The following is an 18,985-nucleotide window of genomic DNA, read 5'->3' on the forward strand; positions in this document are numbered from 1 at the left end:
ACCCTGGTTCCCTTCACAACAGGCTAATGGGATTTTTCCTTTGGATTTTGGATTAGTGCAGAAAATAAATCCTGTGGTTGACGAAAGTTTATGATACTTTCATGTTTTATTCAGGAAGATAATCTTCACAAATGAAAGGCACTTTCATGATTTTTGAAGTGTAATTGCAATCACCAGAAGTAAAAAATTAATGTAAGGCTACAACAGACCACACCGTGGTCACCTGACTTCAACATCACCACCCCTGATGTGGCATTCCAGTAAACTCAGAAGTTGTTTTTGAAGTTCTTGACCTTTTACAAGTACAATGGAAGGTCACTCAAATTCAGAGTTCCTACTTGTGAATTTCAGGGTAGATGGATTTACCCACGTTAAGTTATAGTTACCTGATGTCATACAACAACGGCAGCACCTATGAGAGCTTGTGTTATCCACAGAGCTTATTTCAGGCATCTAGCCAAAAACCCATTGAAAAAACCCACTGACTTTGAGATGAGGGAACTGGAAGTGTTACCAATGCAAACTCATTTCTGGCTTTTAGAACACATTCCTGCAGCGCTCTTATAGTGGTCTAAATGACTTGTTAAGATGGCCACTTTTGTGATATTATATCATCTTTTCAACAGTCCATTTAACCACTGACCCTCTCCAACCTTCACTGTCTTCCCCTCATAGCTGCTGCGACCCCTCAACACACTGGACGACCTCTGTCGACTAATGCAGTCCTACGTCAACGTGCGCCCGAGCCCCCAAGGCCACCCGTCAGGTGTCAGCGTGCTGTGCGTGTCCTCTGAGCTGTGCAACCGCCTGGGAGCCTGCCACATCACCATGTGTGGTACAGGCATGCAGAGGTCAGCCTGGCACCATGCCAACATTATTATACTGTTTGTGTATTACCACCAGATTGTCAGCTGGAGTAAAGATTAACACAGTGCACAGTGGATGACGTGCACCACTGAACCTTAAAAGCGCAGCCTCACCTCAATGTCCGGATTAATTTCTACTTGGAGGGTCTTTCAACAGGGTCAGAGGTCCACACGGCGCTCACCTTTTGGCTCTTTGTTCTTTACAGATGTACCCTAAATGTGACACTGGAGCAGGCGATGATCTTAGCCAGGAACCACGGTCTCATGCCGCGCTGCATCATGCAGACCATGGATATAATGCGCAAACAGGTAAACCTCAGGGGCAGCTGATTTGGGGTTCTGGGGACTTCCCAACTAAAGTGTAGTTTGTTTGAACTTGTATTTTTCCCTCAGATGGAAATCATGTTATTAAGCACTGGGACTGTGGAAAAAGGTTGAAATTAGTATCATAATATTAGCAGTGGAATAGTTTATTTTTCTGATACTGATGTATGTCACAGTATAGCAAAGATATGCAAAAATCACTTATAAAATGATAATGTGTGATATCCAATGCAATGAACCGTTTCTTCTCATTAATGCATGACATCTGACAAAAATCCAGACATATGTACTCAAATGCAATTTACTTTAAATTACTTCTTTGGATAACAACATTCTTAAAAGATAATAGTAGGAAGTGATGACAAGGTATGATCATAATGGCTACGTTTACATGGAATCTAATATTCCACTTATAATCAGAATAATAACCAAATCGGAATAATCGTTTAGTCTTGCTCCATGTTTGCCAAACGAGAGGGTAACAATGGGTGGCGGAGTTTCTGGGAATGACAGAAACATGGTGGTATCAGTATAAAACAAAACAGCCTGTGGCTAATGTAGCTTTTTTGTTGGAGACCTTAAAAGATTTGAGCATCATCAAACAGCTCAACAGAGAAAGGGGCATCAAGTTTATCTTACTTGATAAGCTGTAAAGGTGCTCTTGTGCTTTTCCCCCGACTGAAGATTGCAGAAGAAGTATGTCCCGCAGAGATTGCTCCTTAATTAGAAATTGCAGCAAATAAAACACAAATTCCCAGAATGCGATGTGGGTCTTAGAAATTGTATTGACAAGCGGAGCAATATCATCTTCCTTTTGAATTACAACACTGAGTCACACCCAAAGTAGATTACATATAGAGTAAGCGTAACTATTATCATCAAGACATCTCTGATCTACACCTCAACCACAACATCTTACTGCATGGATGCCTTTGGCAAAATCATATCAAATCAAATCATCTGACTCTGAACATTGTATGTTTAGCCGTTATGAGAAATTAAGCTGCAACTTTGTCATTGTGGAGTTTAAGGAGTATGTTTTCTCTTCTACCAGGGGGCAAGAGTTGAGCTCTCTGCTAAAAATCTCAAGGTAATGGACCAGATGACTCCAGCATTCCCAAGGTAAAATATGAAACAACTTCAAGCACCTCTTCCTATGCCATCAGTACTTTATACCGTTTATAATTTTAGACAAGGCCGATTCCCCTCATTTGAAGTTCTTCTCTTTCAACAGGCTCTTCAAGCTGTGTTTGCCACCCTCAGACGGAGAACTCTAAGAAAAGCTTCACTTCAGAGAACTCATCAGAGGAAGGGTAAATGTGAAAGAGGGAGAAATGAGAGATGACAATAACTGAAGAGCGCGAGTCTCCCTGCTTTCTTTCCAAGAGACACTGCCGATGGAAAGACCCCTTGCCCTGCCCCCCTCCCCCCAAATTGCTCCAGTTACACAGGGATCATTCCACCATGGATACCACTAGAGTCTTCAGTGCACACGCAGGCTGAACGGGACAAGCGAGCACCTACAGTGAGACTGATACAGCCTGAAACTCGAGACTAGTCATGTACTGTCGTATGGGGAACACCCCCCAGATAGAAGTATTATTGCTTGAGCTGTCTGTCTCCACAAAGCTGACACGAACGACTTGACAACTGGTGCAAAATATTCACAACATAAGTGAAAAGGAGAGGAGGACATCAACAGTGATTATGCTCATAACCCGAGCTCTTACTATTAACTGGATTAACCAAACTACCTGTAGCTGACTGTCATCCTAAATGCAAATGTTACCCATTTTGCCTTGGACTGCAACTCCAGAGAGCTGTCTCCTTCTCTGTTTGGGCTGGTGTTCTGCAGGGCTCAGCATTGAGCGTGAAGTAGAATACTTGTGAATATTCTGGTATTCGTGTACGTTAGCTGGCAGAATAGATGCAGAAAGTCAAAGAATAGACAGAAAGATGGAAGTAGGGATTGAGGGACAGATGAAAAGACGGATGATAGGGGGTGGGGGGGCTGCTCTTTCTTCAGCCCATTGCATGTGGTTACTGTGCAATTACTGTAGGTTTAGTGTGAGTACTGTATTACTGCACTATATGAAGGATAGTTATTTATTGTGTCCGGAAGGAGCATTTTTATCCCTCACTTATACTATATCAGGTATTAAAGAATCTAAAAGCATTCCAGCCTACGTGTTGATGAACAGTATTTAAAGGACCAATGGCATGCCATGTTTTTTTTTTTTAGACGTAACTGCTTGTGTATTTTATTTATATGTATGGACTTTTATCATGTCAGGAAGTGTTACATTGATCTTCAGGGAGCGTAAGGGAGGGGCGTTGAACAGAAGCTAGCTAATCAGAATCAGGACAAAGGAAGCTAAAGCAAACAAGGTTGTTTGTCAACAAGCAGCCAAGTCAACAGGTTGGGATATTGTTAAATTATTAATATATTAATTCACCTGTACTAGTTGAAGGATTGCCTTCTGTTAACTAAGACATTATTTGGATTTTTAAATTGGTTTTTACAGCATCTTGGGACTTTACTGTAGGTATTAAAAGAAGTGCAACAATTGGTCCATTCAAGTTGCAGTGTTAGCAAAAAGTACTGTAAGCATGTGTTTGTGGGCGATGTAAACAAAGGGATCGTTTCAGGACTGAAACACAGTAACATTGTTTTACTGAAAATTTTAAGTTTTTGTACATACAAACTGTAGCAATGTCAGAAAAAGATAGGACATGTTTCACAGCAGCAGCTGAGTAATGCTCTAAGTTAAATTGGATTATTTTTATGGAGATAATATAGTATATAAAACATTTTCTATTCATGACTGTGCATTTGAAGAGAAGCAGTTTCTCTTTGCTGAGCGTAACCTCACTGACAACTTATTGTTTTCGACTGTTAAAAAGGTTCGATGTGCATTTCAAGAATCTGTCTTTGACATGCTGCATTCATTAGGTGGATCACTTAGTCCTTTTTATTTATTTAAAAGCAGTCTGGTTCCAAATAGGCATGTTGAAAGAGTCGGCACTAGCAAGGCCGCTGTTTATCTGCATTTCTCTCTTGGCCTATGAGACTCAGTGGATATTTGCATTATTACGATTTCCCTCATCAAATTTGATTTGATCTTAATCTGAGCAGTGTACATTATATAAACTCAGAGAGCAAGAGTCGCCTCTGTAATGTGGTTTTAAGTGTCACCAGTTTAAATTAGCTAATGACTGCAGCATGTTGGTGTAGCTGGACAAACATACATGTCACTGATTACACATTTATTTACATTATTCTAATGTTTTTGTATATACTTTATTTGCAATTTTATGTTGCTTGAAAATAACTGTACAAAGAATCTTTGTTGAATCTTTCTAAAATTATAATTGTAAATGCAATCTTAACAAGATAGTAAATAAAATGTTCACAGTATGATGATTGTTTTTCAGTGAAGCAGCGATGTTGGGAAGTGGTAATCCAACAGAGGATGTGATATCCAATATGTAAATGCAAATGCACACAGCTTCAGTGGTTTAAGTGGTCCTGTCAAGAACATCTGTAAAAACTATATCTATAGTCACATCTCCCCTGAAATATTTTGTTACAGAAGTGGCTTAGTCTTCTGATGTAATTTCAGCAGCACAGAGGGTCTTCACAGACTAAAAAAAAAGAATAAAAGAAACCTGTTTCAATGTTATGGCAAAAAGAAAAGTAAAGTCCTAGGCACCCTGGTGACAGAAAAAGTCACTTGAACACTGTCTGGTTTTGCTGCAAGCCCAATTTCAGGTTTTGAATGGGTACCTTGAGTATTTCTTTAATGTTGTAGCTTTGGTACTTTATTATCTTCTCACTCTTTTGTGACCACATTTCTACTCATCACTTTGATTATGAATATAATACAGTGTATAATTTACCCTCCTTAAGTCCCGCCCCTTTTTGCTCTGTGCTCCAATCTTTTAACTTGGTGGAACCTCACTCACTTCCTCCTCTCCTGTACCTAGAAATGCAGTTACAGGCTTGTCTACATTGAAAAGGAGACCAAATTATGAAAATGGTTAAAAGATGTCACTGGTATCTGTAAAAGTGGCAAATATTCACATCACAAGTTTGCTTATATTAGCAAAATTCTTGCTAATTGCCTAGCTAATGATTTAGGATTAGCTAGTAGCTAGGTAGCTAACATTTTTAAAAGGTTTGCTTACAACTGATGTAGATTAATTAGCAGCTTAGTTAGTGTATTGCTGACATTAACTAACTAAAGATGTGACTATATGTAATTTTTACAGGTCCCCTAGCACCCTTAACCATCTTCAAATTTGGTTTTCTTGTCAACATCAATGAGCCAGCTACTTAGCATATCTTAGTGCAGTAAACAGGAAGGAGAACGTTGACGTGGTTCCAAAAGGGTCAGGATTTAGGAAGGGTCAGTTGAGTGTTTATAGAAAATGGTGGAGAGAATATTAAAGGTCCAGGACAAAGCTGACAGAAGGGCGGGGCTGAGAGATAAAAGTGTGATTACAATTCAATACACACCACAGTTAGACTACTGATATTTCAAAGCCATGGTCAGTGGCCATAGACTCTTAACGTGCACAGACCTCAGTCAGATGAAGGATCAATGATTCAGGCAGACTAGACTAACATATTCACACAATCCCACCACCCCTGCACTCTCTCTGCCACAGGAGAATGGAGAGGGATGATGCATTTTGATCATTTTACTAACAAGGGGATGGCATCCCCCTCAAATCACCTACTGGTCCTCCCATGCTTATGTTGCCTTTAGTCTACTGTATTAGACTATGTTTTTTTTATTTAAGACTCAGAAGATCTTTGCCTGACAGGACCTCTCTGACTGAAGTGTTGCTTTAAGTCACAGATCATAATTACATCCTGCTTTCTAACCAACCCTGATCATTATCATGGGGAAATTGAATTCACTCAACATGCAGCACTTCTATACATTATGGAGTCATTGTAGTACTGTATGTGTCATTTACCATTGCTTGACATAGTTTTAAGTATCCATTACCCTGACTGAAGAAATCTGCGCATATGAATATTGCAGACCAGCATCAAATGAAAGTCTCTCTTGCAGCTTCTCTCTTGGACTTGAGTGGAGAGGATGGAGGTGGAGGGGGGGTTATCTCAGGATAGATCTTTATTATTTATTTATTTATATATTTGAAACAAGACACGTCCATGTTCCCAAAACACAGTAACATCCTCTCCTCCTAATCATCTACAAAAAAAAAACTTGACTCCAGATTGACAAACCAGATGTTGTTACACTATGAAAAGGCTGCTTGCAATCTAACTTTGCAGTGTTCGTCATCTCTGGCCCAAAGAAATCTGATTGCAGATCTAAATTGCTGATGGCCAACGTGATTAGACTGTGGAGTGAGAATCATGTGCATTTCTCTCCTCGCTGAGTGCGTGTGTCAAATGGCCGGAAGGGGCTAAGGTAAAAGCATCCAGTGTGCAGTTTCTCGTGCTTATTGCAATTGGTTTTCTAGGGGGACCGACAGCGACTGCAATCATCATCACCAGCAGCGGCGGCAGCAGCAGCAGCAGCAGCAGCACACACCCCTCAGCACCGGTGATGCATCCCCGCGGCAAGGGCACGGACAACTCCTCGTCAGAGTCGTCTCGACTTTAGAATGGTGCAGAAATCTCTCAACGGCGGGGTTTACCCAACTCAAGCCGGAGAGAAGAAGCACAAAGTCGGGTTCGTCGGCTTGGACCCCGGGGCTCCCGAATCCAGCAGGGATGGGGCGCTGCTCATTGCGGGTTCGGAAAGCACCAAGCGGAGCAGCATCCTCTGCAGACCGAGGTCCAGCATCTCCGCCGGCAGACCCAGACCGACGAAGAAAAACGCCAGCTATCGGAAACTACAGAATTTCCTCTATAATGCGCTGGAGAGACCGCGGGGATGGGCGTTCGTCTACCACGCTTATGTGTAAGTGATGCTCGCATGTTTGATTCTGTCATCGTGGCCTTTTACCGCCGCTACTGTGTCAGGATTTTGGGGGGGGGGGGGGAGCTGTCATGGAGTTTTGTGTCTCCTTCTTCACTGATCAGATGGTGCATCCAAGCTGCCACAGCCTGCTTATACGTGGGGTGTCACTTCACCTGCATAACTCCTCTTATAACTCTTCATATGGCAACTCGTGCTTATGTCATACATGTTGGCTGCTTGTTTTTTGATCTGTCCGACTGTTTATGATGATGTGCAGTAGGACATGCCTACAGCCCGTGTATATTGTACTGTATTGTTTTCCATTGATCAGAGTTCTCATGTGTTGCGGCAGCGTTTGGTTTCAGCACCGCGGTGTGTGGACAGCTCCGCGCCGCGTCACTACTTTCAGTAATTAACGTTGCAGTTCAGCTCTGCACAGTCATGTGGACTTCACACACACACACACACACACATACACACACACACACACACACACACACACACACACACACACACACACACACAGTGTGTATGTGTGCAGGCAGAGGGAGTGTTCTGGATACTACAGCTAGTAATCAGACAGACATTAAGACAGTCTGTGAGCTTTTCGTGGCGAGAACATGATGCTCTACCTGTGTGTGTGTGTGTGTGTGTGTGTGTGAGGTCTTGGCTGAATCCAAAATATTGACTCCACTGATGTCATCATAAATAATATAGATATGATCTGTGACCTCTGCTGAATGACCAGCATTGAGGTAAACAACCACCAATAGCAACAATTTCTTGAGGAAAAACGTTCCTTCATCCAGGGTTCTCAAACTCAGGTGGTATTTTTCTCTCATTGGAGGACCCCAATTCAGTGTTCAAGTGTTTCAAGAACATTCAGTTTTCTGAAAAACTGCTTTTTTTATTGCCATTGCTAACATATTTTTGGTTTGGTCAGACCTAACAAAAAATAGTGTGTTACATTAGAATGAAACAACTTGAAATTTTAATATATAATCTTGTATTTTGGGCAATCTGTCATAAGTAATAAAGCTGGGGGACTAACATGAAACTCAAACCAGAATAGAGAGAATTTATGCAGTAATGGCAAATATTATACAGATATACATCCTACATTTCCCATAATGCCGGCAAGAGGATGTTTTAGTTAGATCCTCCCTGTCTCATCATCACCTATGTCTTTCCGGCATCATGTCTGAAATGTAGACTTTCTGTTATAAAATTGTGTCACCCATGATCATTTATTATTCTTATTCTTATTCTTATTTTCTCTTCCAGGGGCTCTATTACAGAAACGTCTAGTCTAGGATGGAGTTTGTCTATTCTTATCTCACTTCAACCTATTTTATTTCAGATTAGAAAATCATAAATACTCAATCCAACACTGCTTATCAACTTTAATGTCTGTTACCTAGCAACCACTTCTACTCTAAACAACTTTCTAACAGTCTGCATTGAATCCGGTGTCCATTGTGCCAAAGCAATAAAAGAGCAGCTACACAGATTTAACAAGTTAGCTAACACTGTCTTTAGCCACTGTTAGCCACCACTACTGTTAGCCAACCCTACCATTAACTAATGTTAGCCAACACTACTGTTAATTGCTGTTTGCTAATTAGTAAGTTAGCTACCCGTTTTAAGTTAGCTAACATTACCTGGTGGAAAAGTGAAAGTTAAGAATGTTATGTTAAAGTTGAGTGACTTATTTAAGATTTTGGGATGTCAACATGCTTGTCAGCTAAATCGGGTCTTAACCCTAATGACCATGGTTAAACAGTTAAGATCTGCAAACTAACAAGTTTCTGTAATACAGCCCCTAGGAGTAATTTTAGCTGTTTGCACAAGCTCCCAAATAATAGGTAACATGACCTTTATGTGTAAAATCAATGAAGTTTTATTTTATACACAGTAGTTTTGTGCACCCTATTAATGTGAGATATGGTAATTACAGTATATTAGCCAACAAATGTAAGCTCTATTCTCCAAATGACACAGTGGATAAAGTGCAGTTGGTAGTTTACCCTCCAGCCATGCCCAAATCCTTCAGTTTCAGTGATACCGCATGCTCAGTAGTGAGGAGTTGAAATGGCCACAGCATTAAGGAATTCACTGTGCACAGCATATCGACTCCCCAGAGACGGCTGGATGCCCAGAAGTAAGCCTGTGCTTTAATGTGAAACCGCACACACACACACACACACACTTGCACACACACTCACACAGGCCCTCAGGGTGCTTTTGAAATATTAACTGAATACTATAGCAGCCAGCTAAAACTCCTTCCCCATTTGTTTTGCTTTTTGGAGATCTTTATTGACCGCCGTCGCTTTCAGGAGATGGTGCTAGCTTCACTGCTGAAACTAGTGCGGGCAGCCGTGATGCTTTTTTGTAGGATATCGCAGCGTATGGAAGCCAAACTTCACCAAGCAACCTAGTTAGAACAGGGTCAGGAGCATGTGTGCTGCCTAGTTCTGAATCCTCTGGATACCATGTTATAAATTAGTACACAACTCTAACCTAATATGAAGAATCTGGTCTCAAAGTGACAGCACACATGACTTTGATCATAAAAGTCACTCTGTCATGCCTACATGTACACTTACAGCAAGTTCATAGTTCACACTGAGCCATCCAGCCTGCAAAAGAACATCTGCATAGAGTAACCACCACAACTCTGCTTCTATTCCATTTGTCTCTCCTATACATTATTCATAGCCACCACACTTCATTTAATCTCCCAACTCTTCCAGGCAGCTGATTTATAAAACTATCATGTGCTGACTTCAGTCAAATCTTTCCCCTCCTCCTTCATTCTTCAACTTGTCTCTGCTCCAAAAGACAGCGTTTGGCAAAACAAAATGACACCTCTGCCTTGAACTGACAGACAGAGAGAGACGGTGCTGCAAAACCTGCTTGTGAACAGACAACAGCTATTTCTCTCTGACGGCCACCCTGCTGAAATGTTTGGCAGGTGTTTTCGTTTGTAACGCATGTGTGAGTGATCGATACATGCAACATGAGCACACCTATATCCAGCGTACTCTCCAGTGTGTTGCTGCCTCTCGTCTCACTCTCTATCTATCTAGCTGTCCGAGATCAAGGCCACTGTTCCCCCTGTGTTCCGTCTCTGGTCCAACATTAGTTAAAGGGGAGACACAGTGATCCACAGTCAAGGATGTTCCTGTGGATCCAGAGCTTTAACATCTTGCAAAAAGCACAGACTGGGTTTGACAAGTTTGAAATCTTATAAGTGAAAGTGAAAACTGTAGAAAAACCGCTAACACCTTACCACTGCTAACTCCTAGTAAACCATTAGTTAACAAGTACTACCCCAATAATTCTCAGTGGAGGACTATATAGTAGACAGTGATTACCTGACTTCAGTGGACACAAAAAGAGTAAGTAATCTTAAGGTAATGAAGGACTGATTAGTTACTACTCAGTATTATTTATCACTTTACTAGAAGGGTCAAATTAGGGTAAGTAATCATAAGGTATTACTCAGTAACTACTCAGTATTATGTATGACTTTATTTTAATGTACACAAAAAGGCTAAGTAATCATAAGGTAATAACAAACTACTCCTAGTTTTGTGCCATTCACCAGCTGGTTCAGAGTTAATCAGGAACCATTCATAAAGAAAGTGATCAGTATGATTGATTTGCAGGTATTCATGAACTAATCATTACCTAGTCATTCATTAATATATGATCTCACAGTCTGTTCTTTAGTAACTCATCATTATTTACTATATAGCTCCATTATGAATTATTAAGGAAGTACTTATTAACGATTCATCAATTATCAAGTAGTTCCTGATTTGTTCCTCATTTGTTTCTTCATTAACTTATCATTAACTAATCATTAGTCACTCTATATGATTTGATTAGCAGTTACTCATTGACTAGCATTCACTAGCAGTTATTCTTTCCTCATTTGTTTCCTGGTAATTTCTCAAAATTTTGTTTACCTTAGTGTAAAGTGTTACCCAAAAACGTTCTACAAAAAATGATTCTGCTGTGTGTCTCTGTTCTTCGTTGACACAAACTCTGTAAAAAGGGACAATTTGAAAAAAAGAAAAGACTTTTATGTTTGTCAGGTTCTTGTCTCTAGCCACAGATAGATCTATCCCAGCAATGGAGCTGTGATACCTTCACTGATTTGGCTTTAACAGGAGCCTCATTACTGTGTGTTCTCTTGCAGGAGGCAGCAGCTGTGTGAGAAAAATGAAAGGCACTGACAAAACGTGTCAGTTCTGCACCAAAGTGGGACAAAGAGGAGTGCTGGTGGGAAAGATGGCAAAGAAAAGGGGGGTGCGAAACAAACAAAACAAAAAGAGTTCAGAAAGTGATCAATCAGTGAAAACAAAATAAATGTTCTGTTAAACTTTCACGAGGTGATTTAGAGAGACAGATTGAGGACATGGTCCAGTTATTCACTATTCTGCTGAGCTAGCCAGCTGGAGACAAACTGAGGAAGAAATAAGGCGAGGACAGTCGCAGACAGATGCTGGTTGCCAAGTCCCTGAGATGTGATGGAGTGGTCTGTTTTGGGAGAAGACGGGTCTGAATGCTGAGTCCTGTTGCTGAATTATGGCTATGAATGGATTGTGTCCCGCTGTGATTTTGATGAGAAGCCCCAGAAAGCTGTTATGATATTTTAATATTTAATAATCTAGTAAATACATTAAGGGGTTTTGTCACTACATCCCGGACATACTTGGGAACAACGAGTTAGCTTACAGTGACTAATGTTAGCTAACGTTAGCAACCTTTTGATATATGATATTTGATATATGATGATAATATTGCTGTGAATCTGATATTACGTCACTTTGCTGACTCTTCTCTGCAGCTGCTATTCTTGTGCACTATGGTTTAGCATTTAGCATCATCACACTGATGTGACCTGAGGCCGCAGTGGCAAAAAGCTAGCTTTAAATTTGTTTGTCACTAGCTGTCTATTCATGATGACAGTCATAACAACAGGGGCAAACAGCAGTGCTAGAACAGGATTTCTGCAGGTTTCAACAAGTTAAATTTAAGACTTTTAAAGACCATCATAAATGCAATTTATGGCCTATTTAACATCCATACTGCCACATGCTACATTGCCATACTGCACAGTTTCCATATTGATTTCATTTTGTAGTTCTTATAGTGTGATACAACATAATACAATACATTAAAACATTTAAAAACGAGACTGAAATTAATGCAACATTATAAGTTCCTCGTGTAACCTCCTGAACTAAACTTTAAGGCCTGTCAAAATCATATTTAAGACATTTTTAAGCCTAAATGTCAGATTTTAGAATTTTTAGACTTTCTAAGGACCTGCAATCAAATAATCAGAGCATTAAAATTTCTTAACAAAATAATTCTTTAAAGCTGCTTTAATCAATCAATAATTTCTACATCCCCTCAGCTCTTCAGACCTTTACAGCATCTTTGAGCTGAATGTTATGATTTTATAGCCTGCAGCTTTAGTGTTTTTGGTTCAGTCTCACTGGTTTCATGCTACTGTTTTTGGCTGCAGCAGGCAGCTGCTTTTTCAACAGAAAGTCTTTGATAAACTCATGTTCAATACCTGCCCGGCTCCAAATAGCAATCCAACAAATTTAGGAACCTGCTGGTGAACATGGTGCGTAGAGCATTTAGCAGCTAAAGAGCAGCCTGATTTTCCTTAGAGGATGGATGGATGGAGCTACATTCATCAGATGGAAACAGCACAAATGTTGCTTAACGTCCTCTTGTTATGTAAATGAGCCGTTGTATTTTGCTTGCAGCCTGCTTCTGCTGCCCTGCCGTCAGGTTTTGCAGGTTGCAGACCTTTTCACTGTAGCCATATTGATATGAAATAGTAGGATAACACAGGCGACAGCAGAGCCTTTCCAGTGAGCCAGCATGCACGATAACGGCATTATGACTCTTTGAACTGTATGGAAACTGAACCTTAATCAATACAATTGATAATACCTGTGTTCACACTACTATTTCATGTCAAAATGGTTGCTGTGAAAAAGTGTTGCCTCACAGGTAGCAGGGCTAAACACAATATGGCCAGGCTCAGATAAGCATAAAAGACATAAAATTTTGTTGTTTTTTGTATCACTTTTGTTTTGAATTGAATGGTAGTTTTGCTACAGGTCCATCTGTTTACTCTTTATATTCTACATCCACTGGGATGTGTCCTGACAGATGGATCCCTCCACTGCGTCTCCTTTTTCTCATTAAAGGACTCTTTCTGTACTTTTTCCATCATATCTTGAGGGTCACATTCAATGTCAAACCAAATAAAAATGTAATTTTTCTTACACTGATTTTGCAGATAGATAAGTAGCAAGCTATGAACTGTTAGTCTAATACAGAACAGTATCTGCTGTTCATTTGAGGTACTTACTTTTGCCACAGTTTAAATCTTTATATTTTACATATTATCCCCATAAAAAATCACTCGAATCTCTTTCTAATGGAACAGGCCTAAATTGCCTTTAATTGCATTGGATATTACATTATTTGCTGATGTAGTTTTCACTTGGCAGAGTTCTCTAAAGGTGCTGTGAATGCTGCAGGCACTGCAAGATACCTCTGTGGCTCAAAGGGAACACAGTGACAGCAGGTAGCTACAGTAGCAGGGTCACTTGTGTCTTTCTTTAACAAGACGAGTGCCCCAGAAAGTCATAATCACCCTCAAACATCCCCCCCGAGGAGGCCACAGAGTGGACGCCGCAGTGCCATGCTGGCACATGGTCCTCACAGGCACTATTTGCTCAGTGAAAAATCCCCTTCTTTCTTATTTGCTCTCCTCGAGTTCGTCGCAGTCTAAATTTAGCGTGATGAGTATGTCTGGGTAGGCAATGTTGTGCTGAGCGGGGCAAATCAATGTTTCTTTATCTGCAGCTCAGGAGGAAATGCAGGCTTTTCTGCTTCCAACAACAGTCCCCTTGGCTTGATTGATCAAAAGTCACGTTCCTACTGATGTTGTCTGGACCTCTCTGGCAACAAGTGTTGTGTGTGTGTGTGTGTGTGTGTGTGTGTTTTGCTGCCCAAGGCTGTTTGTCGACTGCAAGAGTTAATGTGATTTTCATTCTAAGTGGGTTTTTATTGGGGACAGAGGTGGCAGTCCAGATGAGATGACATAAATAGAACTGTTGTGTGTGTTTGTGTGTGTGTGTCTGAGACCATAGCTCTTATTCTGGTGGTGCACGTGGTATCAGCAGTAGGTGATTTGAGGGCATGTGAGGGGGGATATGAATGCAAAATGACCAAAATGCATAGCAGAGAGAGCAGGGGCAGAAGCATTGTTTAGTTAAATACAGCATGTTAGTCTAGTCTGCCTGACTCATTGATCTTTTATCTGACTGAGGTTTGTGCAAGTTCAAAGCTTTGGCCCTGATCATGGCTCTGAAATATCTAACTGTTCTGTGTATTGATAAATCCATGGCACTGTCTGTGCTGCTGAAGCAGGAGGCAAATTTGTAAATGAGGCTTTTTTTCCCCTCAGAACTGCACTTTACTCAATTTCTTCTTGCTTCTATAATACTCTCAAATTTACAGACAGTAAATGTTGTCAATTAAAGCGATAAATTCCTCAGTGTGTTATATATTGAACATAAAAAGTGATCTCCTACTTGCAAACCCATATCAACAGTGCCTACATGTACCAGGATGCATAGCATGACTGTGAGACTGTGGTCCTCCACTCAGACAAAGCCTGGTACAAGATGCCCCTCTTAGTTTACTTGCTTATTTAGCTTAATTCTTATCTTTGTGATGTGATGTGTCTGTGTGGGACAGTTATGTGATCATGACTGATCTCTTAGACACTGAACAATCGAGCCAGAATAGTCTAATGCTGCTGTTTTACAGAACTTCACAGAATCCCAATTCCAAAAAAGTTGGGACATTGTGTAAAATATAAATTAAAAATAGAATGCTATGATTAGCAAAAACTTTTTGACCTACAGTCCAAAGTTAAGATATTTAATGTTCAAACTCTTTTGTAAATATACATTAATTCTGAATTTGATGCCTGCAACACATTCCAAAAAAGTTGGGATGGCAGCACTGTGATAAACTTTTCTTTTAACAAAGTGAAATTCTTTCTCATTCTTACTTCGGGTGCCCAACAGTCCAAGGTCCCTGTTGTTGTATTTTGTGCTTCATAATGTACCACACATTTTCAGTGGGAGACTCAAACTCTATTACTACAAAGCCACACTGTTGTAACACCTTACAGCATTAATGGGGCCTTCACAGATGTGACCATGTCATGGGCACTAACACACTAACATACCATCAGAGATGCAGGCATTTGAAGTCAGCGCGAGTTAGAGGAGTTGGAGGTCAAATGAAAACACAGCGCACTTTTTTCCACTTTCTGTCAGTCCATTTCATATGAGACTGGGCTGCAGAGAAGTTTCTCCACTTTCACTTTGCATGGTAGAGTCTTGTATTTGTATTTGTAAATGTCCAAAGGTATTTCTTGGTTTCTGACACTGGGAAAGTGATAAAGGGAGTAGATTTTCCCACAAACTACTGTATGTTGAACTCTCTTTAACTAAACCATGCATATTTAGGCTATGTGATCACCTTTATATAACTTATGTAATACCTTTTCACTTCCATTTACTGAACCTCCCATGAAACTGTTTGGAGCACCGCTGGGGAGACCTGCCTCCAACTCTGAAAACCTCTGCTTTAAAATAATAATTGAAATGTCCAAGATTTTAAGACATACCCTTACTTTTCTTTTCTTTTTTTTCAGAGAATCAAAACAGATGATTGATAGCACTCTCATGTCTTTATGCTAAATATGAAGCTACAGCCAGGAGATGGTTAGCTTATTAGCATTGATACTGACAACACAGCCTGGCTCTGGTTAAAGGTAGCAAATCCACCAACCACCACATCTAAAAGCTCAATAAACATGTTTTGTATTGTTTGTCTGATCCATAAAAAACTAAATGTATTGTTTTGTTTCTTTTTGAAGCATTTTCACTGCTTTCAGTCTTTTTGCTTCACTAAGATAACCAGATGCTAAGTGTAGCTTGAGAGTGAAGTCAATCTCTTCAACTGACTCTCTGAAATAAAATGATAATTATGTGAAATGATGTTTTGTTTAACAAAAAACTTTCACAGTTTGTATCCTGCCATTATTGCAGTCAGACACTGTGGCCTATATTACCCTCTGTTTGCTGTCCTGACAAGACCTCATATATATTTGACCATGTCTCCCAGACAGACCCAACCATCAGCTGCTATGTGTATCCGTCCACAGACAGTAGGTATGATGGAGAGGTATAAATGAATCGCTCTGCTGATGGTGAAGCGAATGATAGGCGAGTAGCTGCAGAAGCTAATTGTTTGACTGCTTCAGGAGGCAGATTCTGTCCCTCTCCTTTATCAGCAAGTGTCCTCATTAGTAGGTACTGATGAGCTTGGCAAGGTCGAGTCAGGAAAGTTGCATAAACTGATGTCCAATTAGACTCGTAGCCAGCCAGCTTCTTTGTCTGCAACATTTAATTTCAGTGGTTATACTCTATGCATTTAGGAATAACAGAGATCTGCTTGACTGTAATTTTAGAACAAGTAGGAGCTTTTTGTTATTTTGGCACTATGGAGCTAATTACTGGAGGAATAATCTAACTCCCACGTTAGTGTAAACATGTACAAAACTGATTTTGTGCAGTCTCATAGTGCAACTTGTTAAGGTGTTAGCACGATTATGTCAGACTATAATGTAATGTAGTGTATTCTGACCAGGAGGGGCCATTTACTGTTTCCAGGAAGAAATGCTGGTCTTCAGACGATGAAATGACAAGTCGATGTGACAGGTCAAAGTACTGTAAATGACAAGATGTGAAGTGTCTGACTCCTTGACTGACTGACCTAAATGTGCTGTGTGGCTACGCTTGAAAAGATGGGAACAGCAGACATCTCAGAATCGTCACAACACAATGTTTTTCTGGATTTGAGGAAAGCATGTGCTTACATGGCAGGTACTTTATTCCCTCAGAGCTCAAAACCAGCTCAAATCCTATTTCAGTAGATATATAAATGAATTTTAACACAGCGAGCACACGTTATTTGCACCTTCTCTTGCAGGATGAGGCGATGGAGGTGATTATTTAGGAATAAAATGGGTGCTAAAAAGAGGAAGAAATGTATTTTTGTCATTCCTGGCATGTACATATAATATATGACAAGCACTGGTAGTGCTGGTAGTAGAAACCTGTCAAATAAAAACAGGCTGCAATATTAAGTGACCTAGAATAGAAGAAAAGTTGTTATGAATAATACAGTGCTGTTAATTTAAACTGACAAAACCTATACAGTGATTGCAATACATCAGAGATGCCTTTCAGCGGCTTACATTTAAGATTTAGTTGTAATGATCCAAACTACACTGACAAGCTGCAGACTGTAGACAGGATGTAATAAAAGCTTTCTCTGCATGTGAAAAGCTGACTTTTCTCAAGTAAGCCTTGAATGCTGTAGCCATCAATGATGTATGAGATGCCAAAAACACACATATGCTGTAGATGTTGGAGAGAATGTCCTCAGTCTTACCAAACAATGTAAAATGTACAGAACTAAATGTGCCAAGAGCTCATTTTGCTCTTCATCAGTGTGTCTTAATACCTCATATGAAGAATAATAAAGAAGTTTATAAAGAATCAGCTTATGGACTTTACCATTGCTACATGCTGTACCATTGATCTCTGCTGCTTCACTCTGATTGGCTGACAGCCAACGGCCTCTGCCAAGAGTTTGATGTGACCAAACAGAAACTGACGCAGCAGAAAAAGGGAAATCAGGTGAGCCGCAGTTGAGAGTTTAAATAAATTCTAGGAAAGAAAAAAGTGTTGTTGTTATTATTGTTATTGAAAAAATCAGGAAAGGGATCCAGAGAGAGTTGATGAGGGTTAAATGAAGCATAATGTAAAATAAGAGCATAGACCTGGTGTGTCAAGATGGATCGTGTAAAAAAATCAGATACTATAGATGTTTGGCCTGATTCACTCTAAACTGAGAGGAATTTGTGGAAATAGCTTCCTGGAAGGGAAGTTTCACTGGCAGATGATGACTGAGACAACCAATTAATTGGCAGGATTTAGGAAAGAAATTTCTCTCATTGCCTTTGTATTTTCAGAGTCAAGCTTTTACTTCTTGCCTCTGAATTGCTGAACAGATGATGGCAAAGCAAAAAATACTGCTGAATTTATATGCCTGACTAATTTAAGCAATGACTAAATCACAGTCTACATTTTCAACTTCTGATAAGATTCATTTAAGTCGAAATTATTTGCCATACCCATAGGCTCTTGTGAAAATTGGTCAAATAGTATAATTAGAGGTTGTCAAGACTGTGTATCAGGTCTTTCTCAGCCTTACAGTATGTGAAATTTTACCATGACGGCCTCCCTCTACATTTTTAAAGCTGCACAAAGCAATATTTTTTATATTAATAATGGATGAAATGACTATGTGTAATGGAAAGGTGTCATCAGCTGCAGCACTTTACAGACCAGCTTCCTGGTTCAACTTTTATCTGCCCTGCTTACCTGCAGTTTTCCCGGGCAATGAGGGATTTAAAACCATTTCAGAGGTATCACTCAACACTGCAGTTCCCATCAGTGCTTTCACCTCTTTTGACCTGCAAACTCTGCTGGCATCAGCTGGTTTTTGAGCTGTAGCGAGCAGCTGTATTCTACTTGTCCAGCACTGAACAACAGACAGACAAAGTTAGCAACCAGCTGGTGAACATAGTGAAGCATTTAGCAAAAGAAGAGACTTAAATTCACCAAGTGGACTGAATCACAATTCAAGATAAATGCT

General features: G+C 40.1%; 2 protein-coding genes across 3 annotated transcripts in view; both read left to right on the top strand.

Annotated features, from left to right (window-relative positions):
- The window catches only part of prex1 (phosphatidylinositol-3,4,5-trisphosphate-dependent Rac exchange factor 1), a 99,717-nt gene extending 95,109 nt beyond the window's left edge, over positions 1-4,608 (top strand). The window contains exons 37-40 of the mRNA XM_084721742.1: positions 676-851; positions 1,073-1,175; positions 2,245-2,312; positions 2,425-4,608. Coding sequence (XP_084577868.1) covers positions 676-851; positions 1,073-1,175; positions 2,245-2,312; positions 2,425-2,467 — 390 coding nt within the window. The 3' untranslated portion in view covers positions 2,468-4,608. The remainder of the gene's footprint in view (positions 1-675; positions 852-1,072; positions 1,176-2,244; positions 2,313-2,424) is intronic.
- Positions 4,609-6,476: 1,868 nt separating this feature from the next.
- Positions 6,477-18,985, top strand: part of kcnq2a (potassium voltage-gated channel, KQT-like subfamily, member 2a) — a 37,202-nt gene continuing 24,693 nt past the window's right edge. Inside the window, exon 1 of one of the 2 annotated variants that reach the window (XM_084721743.1) lies at positions 6,477-7,135. In XM_084721743.1, the coding sequence (XP_084577869.1) occupies positions 6,837-7,135 (299 nt within the window). In that variant the 5' untranslated portion in view covers positions 6,477-6,836. The remainder of the gene's footprint in view (positions 7,136-18,985) is intronic. The other variant, XM_084721744.1, reaches the window with a different exon arrangement.

The sequence above is a fragment of the Lutjanus erythropterus genome, chromosome 6, assembly GCF_056507025.1.
Source record: "Lutjanus erythropterus isolate fLutEry1 chromosome 6, fLutEry1.hap2, whole genome shotgun sequence".
Taxonomy (NCBI): domain Eukaryota; kingdom Metazoa; phylum Chordata; class Actinopteri; order Lutjaniformes; family Lutjanidae; genus Lutjanus; species Lutjanus erythropterus.